Source organism: Engraulis encrasicolus, chromosome 1 (genome assembly GCF_034702125.1).
Source record: "Engraulis encrasicolus isolate BLACKSEA-1 chromosome 1, IST_EnEncr_1.0, whole genome shotgun sequence".
NCBI classification, from domain to species: Eukaryota; Metazoa; Chordata; class Actinopteri; order Clupeiformes; family Engraulidae; genus Engraulis; species Engraulis encrasicolus.
The window spans coordinates 6,468,087-6,490,564 of NC_085857.1; the positions used below are offsets into that span (position 1 = coordinate 6,468,087).

The window sequence follows — 22,478 nt, forward strand, 5'->3', positions numbered from 1 at the left end:
ATAGAAGTCAATGGAAGAGAGCTAAACTACGACCCCTACAGACCGATTCCCATAAAACATGCTTATGAACCCTCTAGTTGGAATACTCTATGACAATACTGTATATACACTATCCATATCATCCGCAGGCTATGTTCAGTTTCCCAGCATGCAATAGCTGCTAGAGTCAGCAGCCAGATATGAAAAAAGTAGGCTTCGTTTTGGTCCGTTTCGTAAGCTTTTGCAGGATACCATATCCCTTCAACAAGCACAAAATGTAGCCATATGCTGAAGTGAATTTCAGGTGTGATGTACAGTAGGATTCGTTTTATTCCGTTTCGTAAGCTTTTGCAGGACACCATATCCCTTCAACAAGCACAAAATGTAGCCATATGCTGAAGTGAATTTCAGGTGTGATGTACATTATTCCTACAGGTTCCCACAGGTTAAAGAAGTGAGTCTACTGTACAGTATTGAGTCATTGGTGGAACAGTTACTCACAGGGCCCCAGGGCAAAACACTGATAGGCCCCCCCATGCGGCCTGCAAAAGTCATGATAGGGCCCCCACCACCAATGTGGGAGGGGCCCTGGGTCCAGGGGTAAATGCTCTACTTGCCCCCTCCATAGCTCCGCCCCCCTGTTATGCGTTCTTCTTTCCCTCTGTGTGTTCTTCTGCCCCGTCTGTCTGTTTGCTGCGTAGCTTCCGTCTGGCCACCTCTGCCAGCGCCACTCCTCCCGTGGCCCCCACCGCTCCCCCGAGAAGCCCCCCAAGAAACGCCCCCAGACCACACCCCACCAAGGCTCCGCCCATCAGCGGCTTGGGCGTGCTCTTCACGCCCTGCACCGTCTTCTCCCACGCCGAGCGCGAGAGAGAGGAGCCGCCCTGTACCACCTTCTCCCACGCGGAGCGCACGAGAGAGGGGCCCTTGGTTGAGGATTTGTTGAAGGCCAGCGCAGGCTCAGAGTCCAACGTGACGCTCCTCTCCGCCTCCTCTCTCGCTGTCTCCAGACCCGTCGCCTCCTCCTCCTCCTCCTCATCCACTTCATCCTCTTCCCCCTTCAGGTCTCCCTTCAAGGAGACCGACTGACCTGATGAAACCATGGGATCGCTTTCTCCTCCAACCATCTCCCCTCCTCCTCTTCTTCTTCTTCTCTGCTCTGTCCTCCTCTCCCTGTGGACTTGCAGGATCTCCTCTTGTCGCTGCCTGACGCGGATCTCTGCCTCCTGGTAGATCGGGCAGCTGTGATGGCCTCCTCCTCCTCCTCCTCCTCCGCCTCCTCCTCCTCCTCCACCTCCTCCTCCTCCTCCTCCTCCTCCTCCTCCTCCTCCTCCTCCTCCTCCACCTCCTCCTCCTCCACCTCCTCCTCCTCCTCCTCCGCTCTCCAGGACCATCTGGTCCACCTTCTCCAGGAGCTCCACCACACTCTTCTTCCTCGTCTTCTCTCCATCATCCCTACCCCCCACCTCCTCCTTCCTTCTCCCCACCACGCCTCCTCCATCGCTGCTGCACCTCCCGTCCCTCTCCAGAATGTGGTAGTGGTCGCCGCACCTCTCCACCAGCTTCAGGAGGTGGGGCAGCTTGGAGGAGATGTGCTCCTCCACCTCTGCCGTCCCCCATCCCCCCTCCGCCTCGTTGTTGCCGTTCCCGTTCCCGTTCCTGTTCGCCGCCCCTCCCAGGACGTCGGCGTGGGTGAAGAGGAGAAGCGTGTGGGCGCTCACCGCTCGGTGGCCGAACACGCCCTCCACGGCGTCCAGCATCTGCATGGCGTCCGGCGGGGGGCGGTGGAGGGGGAGGCAGAGGAGGAAGGCGTGCGGCCCCGGGGAGGAGAGGGCCACGCAGGAGGAGAGCTGGGAACGCACCTCGTCTGGGGCGCACTCGGAACGGAACCAGTCGGGGGTGTCCACCACCGCCACCTGGGGGGGAAATCGACAATTATTTACAATAACAGTTTTCATGGTGCTCTACTTCTAAACTTCTAAACAAGTTTCCTTGGGGGACCCAGTTGAGATAGATACGTAGGTAGGCTAGCAGGCAGGCAGGCAGAACAAGAAATAAATAGATGAATACAGATTGAAGACAGAGGGAGATATACATACAGAGAAGCAGAGAGATAAATAGACACGAGAAGATTTGGAAAGGATTGAATATGTGGGGATCGGATTGGAGGGGAAAGCGAGACGGATGTTGTGAATGAATTTAAGAGAATGTGAAAGGTTTGGACAGATGAGAGAAAATAATGAAGATGGACAAGGGACAGTGTCCACCACTGCCACCTGGGGGGTAATCAACCATCATTTACTGCACTGATGCTTTTCATGGGGCCCTATTTATCAACTTGTAACCCATTTAATAAGCCTGATGCTGTGTATGCTGCATTGACCTAGGCACCTGGAGCGACATAGACAGTGCATTCAGGCCCTTCAGAATCGATTTTTTAAATTAAAAGTTTAGGTATGTTGGAGCTAGGGTCCTAGCTTTCAAATGCTACTTATTTCCTGTTTTTATGTGCTTCGGAGATATTTAGGTTTTTATAAGCTGAGGGCACCTTTTCCCAAATAGGGCTTATTCATTCAGCAGGCGCTTTTTGCAGGTGCCTTAGGGCTATAATGGGTTAAACAAGCTTCCTTTGCTATTGAGATAGTTACATAGGTACGCTGGCAGGCAGGCAGACATGATAAGTAATGCATAGATAAACAGATTGGTGAAGAGAGAGGGACATAATATACAGAGAGAATCAGTCCATCGACTGATTGAATGAGTTTGGTTGAGTACTGACCCGCCTGTTTCCCAGGATGGCCCGGCCCTTCTGACAGCACTTGGTGACAGCTGTCGTGCCCTCGTCCTCCTGTGTCTGGAAGTCCCTGCGGCCCAAGATGGCGTTCCCTGCCGAGCTCTTGCCCGACTTGGTGCCGCCCAAGAGAACCAGCCTCAGCTCCGGTGGCGGAGAGGAGGAGGAGGAGGAGGAGGAGGAGGGATCTTTTCCAACGGTCACGATGCGGTTGTAGACTGAAATGAGGAGAACAAACACCACACTTAAAGGAATATGCTACACGGATCCATTGACTTTCACTAGCTTAGCGACATACTCCCTCTTTTAACTTGTCTTACAGCAAGACAACGTTTAACAAGAAAAATAAGACACTTTATCACCTTTATAAACCCCGGCCAAACAGTTTAACTGTATTAAGCCCCAAAATAGTGGCATACCCCTTTAATGGGATGCATGTATAGTGTTATAACTGTTTAAATGCATGTGAAAGTTTTATCTTTTACCTGAGATGTGTCAACGGTATGAAGATGGAAGTTATAACGTCGGAACATGTCATGTTAAAAGATACATTTTTTACATGTCTGAAGGAGAGAAAAACTCTTATGTGATTTAATGGGATGCAGTTCGAACAAGACCCAGCAGATATGGCAACCTGGCCCTTAGCCTTGCCAATGCCTGGTGCAGGTGATGCTGTGTGTGTGTGTGTGTGTGTGTGTGTGTGTGTGTGTGTGTGTGTGTGTGTGTGTGTGTGTGTGTGTGTGTGTGTGTGTGTGTGTGTGTGTGTGTGTGTGTGTGTGTGTGGTGCCACCCTCAGGTGACCCAAAACACTGCAGCTGGACACACAAACAGACAGACAGACAGACAAACAGTCAGGCAGGCAGGTTGGCAGGCAGGCAGGCAGACAGACAGACAGACAGGCAGGCAGGCAGGCAGGCAGGCATAGCCTGATTATCATCGACTTTCAAATCACTTCGATACTTGGTCTGACCAAGAGCATAACAATTAACATTTCCTAACAGCATGGTTGACCTGCCTCCCTTAGTTTGCTTATGGTTGTTTGCTTCCCAACAAAGTGGGAGGAGTTTCTGTATTTTCGGGAACTCAGAAAGTACTTGCATTGCTCTTGACCTGACTGGCAGCAACGCTGAAGGCGTTACGTCAGGAGGGCACAGCTTGGCTAAGGCAGGCTGGCAGACAGGCAGACAGGCAGACAGGCAGACAGGCAGACAGGCAGACAGGCAGACAAGCATGCAGTGTCAAACAGGGTAATATATCGCCTTTTCATTCTCTTGTACTGAGTTCTTTCTATCTGTGTAGTAGTTGATGTCCCATTCTGTGTATTTGTCTCATGTCTCTGTGTGGAGGTGATCTGTGTCTGTGTATCTGTATCTGTGTCTGTGCTATTTATGATGTGGTGTATCATCTGTTGTGTTTCCGTAAATACCTTGCTACCTACAACTTTCCCCTCTGGGAGACTAATGAATTCAACTTGAGTTGGCATCATTATGTGAGGCTTGTTGGACTGTCGGTTTATATGTGGCTACTTGTTTACTTACTTTCTTTGAGCTCTCCCTTGCCTGCTGCCTCTGATAATTTGCTGAGCACAGCGCCCTCTAGAGGAACAAAAAGAGAATCGCAGCAGAATGAGAACGATTACAATACACATTGCAAAATGTCACAATGATTAAATAAAGTCACACCGTCATGCATGCTCCAACACTCGATTGGTTACTAGTTTATCATCTAGCTATAATCACAGACAAGGCATGTGTGTATTCATGCGTGTTTTCCTACACAGGGATTTTGTGCACTAAATAGGCTATGGTAACGGCCAAGACCTGGTATTCCAAGAACCTGACTAAATGGTAAACCAGGTTAGATTACACTTGAGGTACATAATCTAATAGAAGAGCCTGGAGTCCTTATTTTCTTAACTAAATGACACCTGTGGACTATCTATTAGGGGATTTACCACTTCCTCTAGGTTAACTTAGCCAGGTTCATCACCTAACCTTGTTCCTGGAATAGTATCCTGCTGGATGTCTTGTACTTGGAGAAAGTCTTTTCTGACTCTTTATTTCCTTCATTTATTTTTGGCCTGTTGTTTCCTCGTTGTCAAGAAGCTTGTGTGGTTGTGAGGTCCCGAGGGCTTCATGCAAACCTGTCTGACTTTTAACTTTGCTCAGAACATTCCAGATTAAAGCAAGATTCCGATGTCAATGTGACATTCAGACATTTTTCTTCTTGGAGCAGGCGTCACTCTTAATTATTTAAACCTCTGAGGGTGCTGCTGGCCCAAATATTAAATTCAATGTTTCAAGAAGGAGGCCGCACCTTGCATAGCAGTGTTTTTTTATTGCACAAACGCGTTTCGGCGTGTGCCTTCTTCAGTTCGCCTTCTCGAATTTGACTTACAGGAAATGACAGCGATGAGCCTGTGAAGTCAGGCCTCATCATGTTCCACTAGAATGAGTATCGTGTGATAATGATGTGATAATCCTTTGAAGTCATCTCTTCTCTCAGTTTGCACCCCTGTGAGTGTTTGTATCAGACATTCTTCATCCTTTATCTTTCCGCTTATTATGTATTTTATTTTAATCATCTTTTTAGACAAAAGACAGAGGGGTGTCGCGCCAGTAACTCCAGTCCTTGTGGGTGCGTTGGTTCCAAAGCGATAATCCACAGAAGCAAAGAGTGGAACTCGCACACCAGCAGCCGATGCAATAATTGATTTATTGTTTTACATATGTACAAGTGATAAAGGTGCTACCCAAAAGTGCAAAACGTTTTCGGTCACCAGACCTTCCTCAGTGCAAATCATCTTTTTAGAAAATGAATTGATCGATTCTTTAGAACGGTTCCTACCTGTAGATGTAAACGATAGGAACTAGATCACATCTGAGAGCCACTCTTTTCTGTTTTTGCTTTTGGTTTTTTTGTGTGATTTTGTTTCACTAGTTTTGAGCATGTGACCTTCATGTGAGTACTTACATTTTGGGGAAAACATTAATGTCTGCCACAGAGAGGGGCAGAAACACCTTTGTTTGGACAAAATGACATGCAGGTGGAGTCAAAAATGCTATCCTCTTATCACTGCATAAATAATAATAATAAAAAAACATTCAAAACAGACAGTTTTTTTGAACGGCTGTTTTAAAGGAATGAGCCACTATGATCCAGATCCCATCAAAGAGCCATAAATCCCATTTCTACTTTGAAGAAAGCGCAACAAGCATGGCCATCACTCACTACCATTGAGGACACAGAGGTCATGTCCTCTCAGGGTTCCCACTCGTTTTCCAAAATCATTTTCCAGGATATTTCCAGGACATTTCCAGGACTATTTTTGGATAATTCAGGACGGATATTTCGTCCGTCGGACCCACCATTTGGACATACACAGCGACACACAATGCATTTCAGAGACAATGTGACTTTAAGGTTGAAATGAGTTGTAATGAATGAGTACATTGTGTTAGGGAAGAGGATACGTCCAAAGACGTCATAAGAGCATGGCCACAAGGGGAGTCACTTTCTTCTTCTGCAGTTAGTACTAAGGAGACTAGTGACAGGAGGGATTACACACTGACAACTGGATCTCCTCTCTTGACCAATTTTGCGAAGTTACAGAGTTCAGATTTTATCCATTATGGCGTTGCACCCACTGACCATGAGCAATATGTCGCTAAGCTAGTGAAAGTCAATGCTACACGGATCCATTGACTTTCACTAGCTTAGCGACATGCTCCCTCTTTTAACTTGTCTTAAAGCAAGACAACGGCTTACATGAAAAATAAGACACTTTACCACCTTTATAAACCCTGGCCAACGATTTTAACTGTATTAAGCCCCAAAATAGTGGCATACGCCTTTAACATGACAGCTGTAATTTAACCACAAACTGAACATTGACGACAGGACATCCTATTTTGACCGGGCCGGAACTAGCAGCAGCTCCTCGCACCCACAATGCAATTCAAATTGTGGAGTTTCCAGTGTCACAATTTTTATCGATCATGGCCTTGCATCCACTGCGCATGGTGTCTACGCCCCCGTACTACACCGTGGCCAATGCAATTTCCTGCGAATAAGCGTTCTTATCCATTCTATGTTCTTTATCCAAAGGTATTGACATGGGTTGCGATTGAAGATCACCAGCTGTCCTGCTAGTAGGAATCTGCTGGAGCTTGGCGACCACACCCCTATGTCAAATTTCGCAAGCCCAGCACGTGCATCCTCTGTTCAATTGAAATCTTTCTGATCCCCAAAACGTTTATTCGGAATTAAATGAAAGTGCAATGTAAACTCACATTAATGTCATATTATCTCAGAAATTAATACATTAATAGTCTCTCTCTTATCGCAAAAATTAGCGTACTTGGATTTAAATGCATTCTCCACAAGACTTGACTTTGACTTTTTTGCTCACCAACCATTGTGGCCAGTGGTTTCTGTCTTTCTGCAAGCCAGTTTTGTTGCCAGTTTCTTTTTCTCTGGAATATTCTTGCAATTATTCTTAACAATTGATGCGACTACTGTGATTTGTCACACCAAAGATCAAACTAGCTTTCAAAGTGGCTAGTGAGACTGAAAGCTCTGATCTCCAAAAAAGATAGCAGTACAATTTTTTGTAAGGAAGTGCTAGCACTGACTATTTGTAGGCCTATTATGACCGTAAGCAGGTTTTCGAGAGCTATATAACGCCATGATATCAGCTAGCGACTTTTCAGCAAGCCAACTATCGACTTCTAGCGACTTTTGGCAACACTGAGTCAAAGAATATGACTGTGTATAAGTGCAATCAAAGATGGCAACCTGACCAAACTGTGTGTGTGTGTGTGTGTGGACAATAATGTATTCAATAGGTGGATATAAATTAAATCGTCATGTCTAGACTTGGAGAAGAGTAAAAATTATACCACAAACAAAATCGGGAAAAAGTTGAAGGAAAAAAAATCCAGGACAAATATTTTTTTCCAGGATATTTGGTGAATTTCCAGGACATTTCAAGGACTTGAAAACACATCTCTAAATTTCCAGGTTTTCCAGGTTTTCCAGGACGTGTGGGAACCCTGCCTCTGTATTTTTTCTAGTAATGTAAAATGTATCTATGATGAAAATCGTTATATGATAAACAATGATAAATTCACTCTGTATACGCCACCCCCATTTATCCTAAAGGCAGTGATTAATGAAAACAAACTCAAGAGTTTGACTGAAGTGTTTGAAGCATTCTAAATGTACAGTTTGCAGTACAGCACACAGTATTTGACCTCAGTATTTTAAAATGTCTGGTTACGGCCCTGGCATCAAGTCTTGTAAAACATTTGTATTTCCATCTCTGACACACTTGCAGGGCCGGATTAAGATGGCCCGGGGCGTCTAGGCTACAGTTTGCTGTGGGGGCCCCCAGAAGGCAAATTTCGTGGAAAAATATACGAAGACAGTGTCATTATTACGAGCTAGAATTTCAGGATAACCTGTCTGCCAACTGTTCTCAACACGGTGGACCGATTTTTTCAATATTGCATCTTGTCCCAAGTTTGCAATTTTTCATTTTTTTTGGCAGGTAGGGGCCCCTGGCAGGTGGGGGCCCCTAGGCTGCAGCCATATCTAGCCTGTACATTAATCCGGCCCTGTCTACAAGACGGGTGTTCCCAGAACATTCCATACCTGCGGCCGCAGCTGGCTGTGAGGTGGCTTTAGCCCTCCTGATCTTGTCTTCAGAGGCATACGGCGGCTCTTCAAGAGACTCCTTTATTCGTGGAGACATCTGGGAGTGGTAGGCATTGGCATCTAGCTTCACTCTCTCTGAGTTCTCCAATCTCTCCTGCTTCAATCGCTCGCTCAGTTTCTCCAGTCTTTCTTTCTCCCTCCGCTCACTCTCCAGTCTTTCTTTCTCCCTCCTCTCATTCTCCAGTCTTTCTTTTTCCCTCTTCTCTCTCTCCCTCGTCTCATTCTCCAGTCTTTCTTTCTCCCTCCTCTCGTTCTCCCTCCTCTCGTTCTCCAGCATGTCTCTCTCTGCTTTCTCTCTTTCCCTTCTCAAGGCCTCGGTTCTCTCTAGTTTGTGTTTCTCTCTCTCCACTCTCTCTTGTTCCAATCTTTCATTTTCTACTCTTTCTCTGTCTGCTCTCTCCTGTCTTTTCCTCTCTGTTTCTATCCTCTCTTCTCTCTCTCTTCTCCTCCTTTCAGCCTCTACCCTCTCTTTCTCTTTCTTCTCAGTCTCTTCTCTCAGTTGCTGCTCTCTCTCCCTTCTCTCCTTTTCTCTTCTCTCCATCTCTATTTGAACGGCCTTGAGTCTCTCCTCCTCTGTCTCTTTTTCTAGCCTCTCTCTCTCCACTCTCTCTGCCTCCAGTCTTTCTTTAAGTATTCTTTGTTCTCTCTCTTTCTCCAGTCGTTCGTTCTCTCTCCTTTTGGACTCTGCCTCTTCCATCTCCATCCTCTGCGTTAGCCCTGCAGCTTCAGCTTCTGCTGGCTGTCTGGCTGTAGTAGTAAAGGGCAGCTCAGCATTCACCCCGTGTGTCTTCTCCATAACCACCTGCTGCTCTGCCAGACCCGGACTGCTGAGGCTCCCTAAAGGCTGCGCGGTGCCCTGCCCGAAGCTGCCTCCTTTCCCCTGGACCATGCTCTCCACCTGTGCGGAAAATTACAGGGAATAATAATAATAATATTACACTTTTGTGCAAAGCCTCATTGTGATGAAAAGTAAGAACACGTTTTTGCAATGTAAGAGACATTTTTGAACAGAGGGAGTTATTTTGTGTTTTTGGATTGATGAAAGGTGCCTTTGGCAGGATTGCTGTTGTGCATAGGCCTACTTTGTAAACCCACCTGGGACTTTGTTGCCAAACGACACCTTTGCGCAAAGCGCCTTTGTGATGACGAGCAGCTCTGGCAACATAACGGACATGATTAACCCCTTAGTGCAGTGTTTCCCAACCTTTTCTGTCTCGTGTACCCCCTAAGTCTCTTAGTTGTGCCATGAGTACCCCCTAATTCATGTTCTATATCGCTTTCTCTGTCCTGATGTGACTGTTCCATACATTTGTTATGATAATAAAATTTTTCCAAGTACCCCCTGCAGTGTGCTCGCGTACCCCTAGTGGTACACGTACCCCTGGTTGGGAAACATTGCCTTAGTGCAGCGCTGTGGCTCTCTGTAATGTCATAGCAATGTTGTTATGATGTATTTAAGCATTTTCAGCAAGTGAATAGGGTCGCCGGCGACCCCATCTGCAGTAAGAGGCTACGGCCATACAGTTGGACAGCTTGAGGAGCTTTACTTGACATTGTATTTAGCTGCTGCTTTCATCCAAATGGACTGACAGTAATTTACAGGGTATTGGTTACAGTCCCCGGAGCAGTGTGGGGTTATAGGTGCCTTGCACAAGGGCACTTCAGCTATGGAATGAGATAGTGTGGGATTCGAATCTGCAACCAATAACCACTAGACCACAGCTGCCCCACAAGGACCTTACATGGAACTGTTTACTACAAATCTACTACACAGTAGCGTACACTGTGTAAACTGTCGTGTTCTGCAGCCATAGGGAGGGAAAGTGGAAAACAGCCATCCTAGCGGTTACATTCCAAACACCAGGGCGATCCTATTGAAACTCCCATAGACGAGTTTTTTAAAAAATCCCACAAAGATATGGCGCAGAACGTGTACCCCTAGACACATGTATCAGCATACACATTAGGATGAACTACTACCTTTGAAAATCTTGAGTCATTTTTTGCCCTTTTAAGAAAAATAGAAACTTTGCCAATCTGGTCGCAAACGGACTACAGCTCCCAGCATGCTGTGCTTCGCGCCTCATTGACAACACAGAGAAACAAATGAATGCAAGTTCTTCGCGTTTCTTCACATTCTTGTAATCCTGTGAGTTCCATATTGGCGTCTTATTACACATATATACACTCGATTAGTTTGGTTTGGTTTTAGCTTCTCTAGTAGATATGATGGCTTCTGTGGTAACGAGTAACCACCTCTCTGGCTAATGTTTGACTATGCTAATTTGGCTATGCTAATTACATGGAGTAACCACGTCACACATGCGAGTCAGTGCAGTTCTGTATTAGCTTTTTAAAGAATATTAAAATCAGTTCAGATCAGTTAAAAACCGAACATTTTACCACCTGAATCGATAAAACGGGCCAACATGCATATTATATGACAGCCACTACTCCTACTTCGTCGTCAGGGCCGAGATGTAATTTTAAAAAGAAAAGCCCCATTCATTTGATGCAGAGGCTTGGAACGTTGCCAGCAGGGGGCGATGAGATTACTTTCCTTCCCTATGATCATGATGAGTGCGTTACAATATGCGGCCTTGCTTCCTCCACTTGTGCTTGTCTCCTCGTCCCGCCTCCTTGCCCCTCCTCCGTGGAGAAAACGATAAAGTTTCCCAGCTGTCAGCCTAGTGTAGGCATTATTACCCCTAAAGTTTAATACATTTCCCCTCATTTTACAAATGCCCGCCATTTTGTAAAATACAGACACCATTTTGTTTTTTTACTGTACCTGGTTCAAATTACATACGTGGCTCAGCCCCGCCCCTGTACCTATAAAGCCCCAGGTCAAGGTATGAATCGCCCCTATTCCCCCGAGGTCCCCGAAGCCCACTTCCTCCATCGAGATGTGAGACGTGCCGAGACACGTCTCCTTAGAGGGACGTCTATTTTAGAAATTATTGAAACTGTAAGTTATCTTGGCCAGGTTAACACTACAGTCGATATATTTCTTCCTTCAACCGGTTTTCGTTTGTATTGCATTTGACTTTTGCGAACCCTACTAGGAGAGCAGTGAGTCAGGACCCACGAGGAACTCACGCGCTATAGGATAACTTTTGTACGGACAATTGTTAATCTTTTACTAGTATCGAAATCAAGGACCTCGCCTAGAGTCTACGGAGACTCGGCTGAGCCTGATGGTCTGTCCCCCAAGAGAGTGGACAGCCGGTATAGTTATTACGCGTGGAACGGACCTGCGTGCACCCGCCTTTCTCACTGGACCTTCGCAGGACGGCACCGCAAAGACAATCGGATTACACAACGAAATACCCTTTTCCTTTCCCCGTTCAACGAAGCAAGGCTCTTTGGACACATTGCAACCTCGTGCCCCGGAACGGCGCGTGGTATCGCTTGGGCAACAGACAGTACCCAAGTTCTTGGATAACAAAGGAACTCGTCGCGTGCACGAAGACGCACACACCCACCTCACCTGAGAGATCAAAGGATTTCTTTCTCTTCCTACCAAGGATAACGCAGTAAGCACTGAAATTGGGCATATATGCAGTTAGGACTGTTACATAGCTTTGAGGAGTTGTGTTTAAATATACACACTTGTAGAGTGTGATATATTTTATTTTGGGTTATTTTGTTCTATCTGTTCTTTCTTTTCTTTCTCTCTTTCTCCCCTCTCATCACCACAAATAGCCACACGCTATTCTTAGTTTACATTAGTTGCATTAATGCCATAGGCCTACATGCACCCACATGTAAATTATCCACTCACAGAGATACACGTACCAGTGTTTCAACCCATAGAGCTACCGAGTCGAGGACATAAGCTATTGTCGGAAAAGAGCGCCAAACGCTCCCTTTTCCCTCCCCCCACACATACTGTAAAGCCTTTAGACAAAGGACAGTATTCTCTGATTAGCTTGAATTCTATCTTGAAGATAAGTTCCCGCTTCATCAGCCGAAAGCTTAACGCCCCTCCTCGTATCTCATATTTCGGTCCTGCTGCGCAGAATCATTTGAGCCATAGTTCATAGAACATAGGCTACATCTCTCACTCTCTCTCTCCTCCCTCCGCTCCGCACAAGCGGTGTCAGATGTGCGCGGCTCCATCGAGCGCGCGCCTCCCCCTTCTCTCTCTCTCTTTCTCTCTCTCGCATAGCGTACACACACACACACACACACAGAGCGCATCCTCTCATACCCCGTGTATATATTGTATATTTTACCTAAGTTCTTATGCCCTGCAAGTCACATTGGCTGTATCAGTGTTATGACCGGATGATGCTTTTACAATAAATGTGCATTGTGGTGAACTGTGTTTGTCTTATTTGAACAATTTCTACGAAGTCAACCAGAAAAGAATTCACACAAAACCTTCAGATTATTACTCAATAATGGTCATGATTTTATGAGACGGTCATGAAACGTATTTTATGCAATCATTAATTAGACAATTGACGATTCCATAAGTACACACCTACACATTATTGATACCCAGCGTGAAGAGTTTAACACACTCTTCATGCATCATTTCTTATACTCTTATTCCTCACATATTCACATATTCGCTCACTTGGATAAGGGTGGCTGTGCTGTGAGAATCATGTTTTTTGACTTCTCCAGCGCATTCAACACCATACAACCACTGCTGCTGAGAGAGAAATTGGTGCGGATTGGAGTGCAGCCTAGCCTGGTAACCTGGATCACTGATTACCTCACAGAGCGGCCCCAGTTTGTAAGGATGGGTGACATAACATCGGAGACAGTGATTAGCAGCACAGGAGCGCCACAAGGAACGGTTCTCTCCCCCGTGCTCTTCACCCTGTATACGACTGACTTCAGCTACAATTCTGGGACATGCCACATGCAGAAGTTCTCAGACAACACTGCAATTGTGGGGTGTATAAGAGACGGTCAGGAAGAGGAGTACAGGGGACTGGTGGATGACTTTGTAGGATGGTGCCAAAACAATCAGCTGCACCTGAACACCACCAAAACCAAGGAAATGGTGATCGATTTCAGGCGCTCCACCCCGCCCTTGGTGCCTGTTTCGATTGGGGGAGAGAATGTGGAGACTGTCTGTACTTACAAGTACTTAGGAGTGCATCTGGACAATAAGCTGGACTGGTCCACAACTTCTGATGCACTTTACAGGAAAGGCCAAAGCAGGCTCTATTTCCTCAGGAGGCTGAGGTCCTTCAATGTCTGCAGCCAACTTCTGCTCATATTCTACCAGTCTGTCATGGCCAGTGTGCTCTTCTATGCTGTGACTTGCTGGGGTGGAAGCATTAGGAGGAGAGATGCTGGACGCCTTGACAGACTGGTGAGGAAGGCGGGGTCAGTGGTGGGCATGGAGCTGCAGTCACTCACCTCAACAGCTGAGAGCAGAACACTGAGCAGACTGGACTCTATTATGGACAATCAGCATCACCCCCTTAACCTCACCTTCACTAACCAACTGAGTCTGTTCAGTCACAGACTCCGTGCTTTCACCTGCAGGACAGACAGGCTAAGGAGGTCCTTTGTCCCTTGGGCCATTCAACTGTTTAACAGTATACAGAAGGACACTAAGAAGGACATCATTATTGGGGATTGGACTGCCTGAGATGCCAGAGCTGGCCCAGATCTGGAGCCTCTTGGCGCGCGCGCGTGTGTGTGTGTGTGTGTGTGTGTGTGTGTGTGTGTGTGTGTGTGTGTGTGTGTGTGTGTGTGTGTGTGTGTGTGTGTGTGTGTGTGTGTGTGTGTGTGTGTGTGTGTGTGTGTGTGTTTGTTTTTATGTAGCTACTTGACACCTGAATTTCCCCCTGGGGATCAATAAAGTTTCTCTACTCTACTCTACTCTACTCATATAGTAATATCACATTACATATTTGAAACTGTATAAGAATTGTATACTTATTAATGTAATTATAATTACATTACTGTACTTCCCTTACATTTAACGTCGTACCCATTAATTGTAGTTGACCCTACATATTTTGGTGCCCTTGCGTGAGGAAGAATATTCCTCACGTCCAATAAATGTGGGATTACCCCTACACTAGTAACAACAACTTTTGAGGGACTGTTTTTCATTCACCATCCCAATTGCAGATGAGAAAAAGACTTTACAATTGAGCTTTTGCAAGATATTGAAATATAATGCTGTTGTCAGTGATGTCATCATGACATATTACTTCCTGGTACGAGGAGACAAGCACAAGTGGAGGAGGCAAGGTTGCATATTGGAACGTACTCGATGATCCCTCCTTACCTTCTTCAGCAGCTGCAGCACCTGCTCTCTGTCCTCCGGGCGGCGGTTGTTGATGACGTGGTAGCGACCGCCGCACAGCCCGACGACCTCGCGGAGGCCCTGGTTCTCCCGGGCCAGGTACTCCTCCACTGGCCGGCCCAGTAGGTAGTCACCGCACGTCAGCAGCACCAGGGTGCGCCGCAGAGTCCCCACGCCAAACACCTGAAATGAGTACACACACAAAGGTTATTTAGGCCCTATGTTACATTTAATCAATAATGTGCAGCACTTTACTTGACGTCATTGTCATAAGCATGTCATTACACTGTCATAACAGTGCACAGTTATGCACGTGTCATAAACAAAGTTGTCTTTGCCATAACCGAATGTCACTTAAAGCCAACAGTGATAAAATGTTCATGACATGGACATAATATTGATAACTTATCTATGACTGTGTCATGACACTATTATGACACCGTAATGACATGCATATGACACCGGCGTCAAGTAAAGTGTTACCCAATATTGTGTTTTGTGTGTGTTTAATGTGCGTTTTACATGTGGATTGTGGAGAAGTATTATGCAAGACAGATTTCTGTGCAAACAGACAATAAAGTTGATCTTATCTTATCCTATCTCATTTGACTATGAATCCATGTCAAATTAATTCCGTGTTGATCATGCACTCGCGTCTGCTGTATATAAAGAATTGAACTGAATAGAATTGAATAATCACAACTACACCGTTGACTGAAAGTGATTTAGCCTACAGATAAAACTACATATGCTAATTACAAAAAATAGACTGACACATTCTCTCTCTCTCTCTCTCTCTCACACACACACACACACACATACGAAAACTGCTATGCAACACGTCACGGTCTCCTGCACATGTGCAAACAATGCATGCACCCGTGCATGCACTCACAGAAGCACTCACACACCCATGCACGCACACACCCAGAAATTATAATTAATAACAAACACCTCCTCGATCTGCTGCGCTGCACGGCGCTCCATCTCTGTGAACTGATTGACGGGGATCAGCAGCAGAATGCAGTGGGGGCCCGGGCCGACCAGGGTGAGCGCCCGCCTCGTCTCCTCGTGGACGCTGGACTCCAGACGGTCCCCGGACCAGTACCAGCGCGGGGCCTCCACCAGGGTCAGGCGGCGGGAGTGCGAGCGGCCCTGACGGAGGACGCAGGAGCGCCAGGAGCCCGGAGAACAGCTGGTCTGAACCTGGCACAGCAGCGTGTCCGCCGTCAGGGTCTTGCCACAGTCGATGGTGCCCACCAGGATGAGCCTGAGCTCGGGGTCGGGGTCCGCCTCCTGAGATGTGGGAGGAGCCCCATGAGCCCTGCTGTCACCCATGATATCTATTGGGACAGAGAAGACACAACGCATGTCACCCATGATATCTATTGGGACAGAGAAGACACAAAGCATGTCACCCATGATATCTATTGGGACAGAGAAGACACAAAGCATGTCACCCATGATATATATTGGGACAGAGAAGACACAAAGCATGTCACCCATAGATGTCTTAGGTCTTCAGAACCTCCTCTACTGGTTGTGCCTAGGCTCAGGTCTAAACAAAAGTGGCATTTAGTCATTATGCTGCAAAATGTTGGAACCAACTCCCTGTCCAAATTAGAACTTCTCCAACAGTATCTTGTTTTAAAAGGGAGTTAAAAACAGCTTTATTCTCATCTGCCTTTGGTGATAGTTATTTACACACACAATATAGTTTTTTCCCCTTTTTTCTTCTCTTTTCAATATTCATAAGCACATTGAATGACATTTTTGTATGATAATGTGCTATATAAATATTTTTGATTGATTGATTGATTGATTGATTGATTGATTGATTGATTGATTGATTGATTGATTGATTGATTGATTGATATCTACTGGAGAGAAGCAGAGAAGCTGTCACCCATATCTACTGGGACAAGAGAAGCAGAGAAGCTGTCATCCATATCTACTAGGATAGAGAAGCTGAGAAGTTGTCACCCATATCTACTGGAGAGAAGCAGAGAAGCAGAAGCTGTCACCCATATCTACTGCAGAGAAGCAGAGAAGCAGAGAAGCTGTCACCCATATCTACTGGAGAAAAGCAGATAAGCTGTCACTCATATCTACTGGAGAGAAGCTGTCACCCATATCTACTGCAGGGAAGCTGTCACCCATATCTACTGGGACAAGAGAAACAGAGAAGCTGTCACCCATATCTACTGCAGAGAAGCTGTCACCCATATCTACTGGGACAAGAGAAACAGAGAAGCTGTCACCAGAAGCAGAGAAGCAGAGAAGCAGAGAAGCTGTCACCCATGCCTACTGGAGAGAAGCAGAGAAGCTGTCCTCAATATGGGTCAGAGAAGCAGATTAGCTGTCACCCATGTCTACTGGAGAGAAGCAGAGAAGCTGTCCTCACTGGAGCAGGGAAGCAGAGAAGCAGTCACCCTAACCCATATGTACTGAAGAGAAGCAGATTAGCTGTCACCCATGTCTACTGGAGAGAAAAAGAGAAGCAGATCAGCTGTCACCCATATCTACTGGGACAAGAGAAGCTGTCACCCATATCTACTAAGCAGAGAAGCTGTCACTCATATCTACTGGAGAGAAGCAGAGAAGCCGACACCCATATCTACTGGGACAAGAGAAGCGGAGAAGCTGTCACCAGAAGCAGAGAAGCAGAGAAGCTGTAACCAGAAGCAGAGAAGCAGAGAAGCTGTCACCCATATCTACAGGAGCAGAGAAGAAGCATAGAAGCTGTCACACATATCTACTGGGACACAGAAGCAGAGAAGCAGAGATGCTGTCACACATATCTACTGCAGAGAAGCAGAGAAGCTGTCACCCATATCTACTGGGACAAGAGAAGCAGAGAAGCTGTCACCAGAAGCAGAGAAGCTGTCATCCATAATCTACTGGGACAAGAGAAGCAGACTCAAGAAGCTGTCACCCATATCTACTGGAGAGAGAAGCAGAGAAGCTGTCAACCATATCTACTGGGACAAGAGAAACAGAGAAGCTGTCACCCATATCTACTAGGTCGGAGAAGACACACACAGCATTTCACTCTACACAGAGCAAATCAGAATTATTTGGTTGCCTTGTCAATAACACACCAGATCAAATCATTGGCCACAGTCTTCCCAACTTACCCTCACATTACAACACAGTCTTCCCAACTTCCCCTCACATTACAACACAGTCTTCCCAACTCACCCTCACATTACAACACAGTCTTCCCAACAGTGCCTAGCCACAAGCCATCCGTTACTCGAATATGCACTAGCATTTTATAGTTAGTCCACTACCTTACCCAGGCTCTGCCCTCGCAGTGACACAACACCTTCAGCTCAGCTACACTAGATTTGAAAGTCATGATAATCAGGCTACCACTACCTGGCCTTCCTTCCTACCTCTCTTGCTTACTTTCCACAATAACTGTTTTCTGTTCTGTACAACCAAAACCAATACCACTTCCAATGCTTCCAATGCACTTTTCAATGTTTTGTATGTTTCATTCGCTGTTGTTTATGTAACCCCCCCCCCCCCCCCCCATGCTACTGATATGGCTGATGAACTTGAAACTTGAAATCCTGGAGGTGTGCCATGGCTGTTGTCACAAGCATGTATATAGCCCTCCAACCTGGCAGGTCAGGAGTCGAACCGACACCCTTAGGGCAAGAATTCTGATGGCCTATCCGTTTACCCATGACTGCCGAAAAACAGGTGCCATGGCCATGCCTCAGTCACCACAAAGATCTAAACCATAAAACCATACAACAAAATGACACTGTAAAAAATTAAACGTAAAGTGGAACACGTCACAGCATGTATCCCACCCTTTCCTCTTCTCACACCTCCATCCATGGCTTACTGACTGTAAGTATTAAGGAAAGCACCTAACCCCATAGTGCTCCAGTGACTATAACTGATACCCTGTAAGATACCCGGTAACTTTAAGTCGTTTTGTATAAAAGCATCAGAAGAGTGTGTTCAGCCGAAGCCTGAGGACACTGAAATTCAGGACAGACAGACTGGGGAAATCATTTGTCCTCAGAGCCATACAACTTTATAAACTGTCCATTAAGGACAAAGAGAAACTCCTGGGGCCTCATTTATCATCAGTTCGTAGAATGTCTTCTAAATTGTGTCTTAGGAGTGAAATTTAGAATGTTCGCAAGTACAGAAAAATCGGGATTTATCAAACGTGCGTTGGCTGCTCCTACGCACAAGTCTGCATGATAAATCCCACACCTTCCAAATCACTGTGTACGCGCGCATTCGGGGTAATTTGCATCCCGAAACGCCTCCAAGTAACCATATATGGTATTCAAATATATTCAAATGCCATGTTAATTCGAAGGCGCCACCCTGTTTGGACACACATGAACACACGCGGACACACGCGCCAGTCGAAGCGCTGGCGGGAAGTGCGGAGATAGAAACATTTCCACGGCAGAAGTGGAGGTGCTTTCGACAGGAGGAGGACAGTGTTTCAAAATAAGTATAAGAAGGAGACACACATGGACGAAAACACTGTAAAATAGCACAATGTCATACTCCATTGTCATTCAAAGCAAACTGTACCTTGCACGGTCAATATTATTTGCAATTTCGCGTTTCTTCCACTCGCACGGATGGTCTGAGGTGTGCGTAGATTTAGGCACATTTCTACGTTCAAGTACATGTTCATAAATCCCACACTTTGCTCAGGAATGATCGCACGCACGCTTTACGCACAGATCTGTGCCTAAGAACGCTTGATAAATGAGGCCCCTGGACTTTTCTGCATGATCACCTTATTTATTTATTTTTATCAATTTTTTGTATTCTATTTTTCTTCTCTTTTCTACTTCTTTTTAATCTACAGAGCAACCCGGAAAAAGAATTTCCCTTTGGAGATAAATAAAGTTTACTCTAATCTAATCTAACCTAATCAGCTAAATGTAAAAATAGTGGTATGCGTCACACTACACAGTTCACCCAGTTTGACATCACAATAACCCATTTGTGTTCATCAAGGTGTGAGAAATGTTAACGAAATCATGTGCACCTGCTATTTTCTCTCCGTTGAGCCTTGCCAGACCTGTTTGGCGGCATTCGTGTGTGTGTGTGTGTGTGCGTGTCTGTGTGTGTGTATGTGTGTGTGTGTGTGTAGGGGGATGGACGGTTGAGAGCGTGGGATCCCGTCATGCAAAACTACTGGGGATTAAAAGCGTCAGATTGGCAGGTAATTACAGTGCAATGCGCATATGCCAGTCAGGATAATCACCATATGCCAGAGGATATTCATCACCATTCAAGGATAATGGTGATAATGGTTTCAGGGGAAACTCAAGTGAGTTCAGATTAGATAAGCAGTGCCCCCTGCCCCGAAGGCAACAGATATCCCCTGAAGAAACAGATTTTCCGATGTAAGCATTGATGTGAGCATTTTTTTTAATTCCCCGTTTAATGAAGGTAACCATGTTCAGGAAAACTAGTTTCTTGAGACAATATTTGATAAGCTGTTTCAGAAGTTCAGAACAGTCATAATAGTGTAGGCCTACTGTAAGAGGCATTTCAGAATTTGTTTGTGTTGCTATATTGTAACTGCACTAAGTGAGGACCACACACACCATCTCTAGTTCTCCAAGAGGGACAGTTATGCAGCCAACCTGAAGGGCGGCCAGAGATGAAAACGACTTAGTGTCGCTTTAAAACTTTAAACTGTTCACACAAGAATTATTGGCTGAAAAGTGCAATATTTCACATACCGGTAGTATAGTTGATACCTCGAATTGGTTAAATTGTTCAAGACCTCAATTGAATGTTATCTGTCAAGAATTAGGCTGTGACAGCGACTCATTAAATGCATAGGTTCAGTCTTCAGGTTGTGAGCATTGACATTGGTCATAAACCATATTTCAGTGCCCCACACAAAACCATTGTACTGACACATAAAGTTCATTCATGTGATGCTCACCGAGTCACCTGGAATAGTAAGATAGCCTATACTCAAGGATAACTTAAAAATGCAGAACTTATATTTTTTTATTACACAGTGAGTATCTCACCTTTACCAAACTAAATCTGTCAAGTGTAAGTTGGTAGTGTTGACATTGCAGTTTTTGAGACTTAAGTCACATTAACTCAAAAATTCAAGTTCAATATCAGAGGAGGAATAACATTAGTTGATGCATTAACTACTCAGGGGCATTCATCATAACTGAATCTGGGAAGAAGGTTGCATTCATAATTTCTTGAAGATGGCCTGTTTTTTGATGTGAATGCATTTTCCGATCTATTCTAAATGGTCGTAATTATTCCAAGGACCCCTCTTACCTGTACTCAGGTCTCTTCTGTGGTCTTCTCTGTTGTCTGGCTTAGTAGGAAAAACGATAGTCTAAATCTGTCTTATATGCTGTCTGTCTTGATTTGGAGATAAGATAGCCCAAATCTAGTCCTCTCTGTTGTCTGGCTTGATGGAGAGATAAAGACAGTCCAAAACTGCAGCTCTTCCTCCTCTTCGTTTGAAGACTGAGCGCCTTCTCTCCTGTCCCTCGCACACCTGTAGGTTCACAGGAATCTCCACCCCCTCTGCTTTCATTGGCATACGGGCTCAGCCAGGGACGGATTAGGATTCCATGGGGCCCCTGGGCCAGACAAGAAGAGAGGCCCCGCCTCCCTCTCTGCTAGTTTACAAAACAATTCAGGCCAGATGTGAGTCTGTTGGGGGTTTTAGGGGGGGATGTCACCTAAGAAAATGTGAACATTCAGTTATTTAAGTACCAGGCCCAATGCCACCAGTGACAGAGCCTTCCATGTTGCTGTTCCTTTTCTTTGGAACAATCTGCCCGACCACATCCAGAATGCCCCTTCACTGGCCATGTTTAAGCAACACCTTAAGACACATCTCTTCCTGGAGGCTTATGGCTGCTTGTTCCACAAGCACTTTCACTTACATGCATTCACACACACGCTCACGCACTGACGCGCACACACACTCACACTTTCCTACACAATACTCTGTGAAGCGACCTTGGGTGTTTTGAAAGGCGCTATATAAAACAATAGTATTATTATTATTATTATTATTATTAAGGTGCAATTCTAACGCAATATGAGAAATGGATATAGAGAGCTTAGGCTTCAGGGCCCCCATAACTCTTGGGCCCCTGGGCCTGAGCCCAGTAGGCCCGTGTAGCAAGTCGTCCCTGGGCTCAGCCCTTTCAGTTTTGAGTGTAAGAGGACATTCCTCGCCAAGGTGGGGGGGACGGGACACGGAGGGATCACACATTAGTCACTCACTCTCTACATCACCACATGTCCACGTCCACACCCTGAGCTGAGCTGAGCTGAGCACCAGATCAAGTGCCACCCGAAATGCCAGTTCAATGCCGAGCGGAGTTACACAATCCAATACACAGCAGAGGTGCATCTACACTGCCTATTTAACCCATTTTAGCCTAAGCCCTTTTTGGGAAAAGGTGCCCTCTCCCATTAAAACCTAAATATCTCAGCCTCCAAAGCACATACAAACACGAAATGAGTTGCATTTAAAAGATAAAACCTTCATTTTGCACTAGAATGTGTTCATTCAGCTCTAACTTCACCCACATTTTTATAAAACAGCTCAAATATCAAGAACCTGAATGCAACATATATGTCGCTCCAGGACACAATGGGTTAACACAGTACAAGGTCAGTTACATGACATCTACTCCAATCCCAATGAGTGAG

At 45.7% G+C, this 22,478-nt stretch overlaps 1 protein-coding gene across 1 annotated transcript; it reads right to left on the reverse strand.

The window, feature by feature from the left end:
- Positions 1-620: 620 nt before the first annotated feature.
- Positions 621-21,262, reverse strand: LOC134445599 (zinc finger CCCH domain-containing protein 13). The gene is made up of 8 exons (XM_063194656.1): positions 21,081-21,262; positions 15,726-16,114; positions 14,754-14,954; positions 8,426-9,386; positions 4,309-4,365; positions 2,759-2,988; positions 1,371-1,895; positions 621-1,256 (listed from the first exon to the last, which is right to left on the reverse strand). The coding sequence occupies exons 2-8, from the start codon at positions 16,107-16,109 to the stop codon at positions 621-623; spliced, it is 2,994 nt and encodes a 997-aa protein (XP_063050726.1). The 5' UTR covers positions 16,110-16,114; positions 21,081-21,262.
- Positions 21,263-22,478: the final 1,216 nt, after the last annotated feature.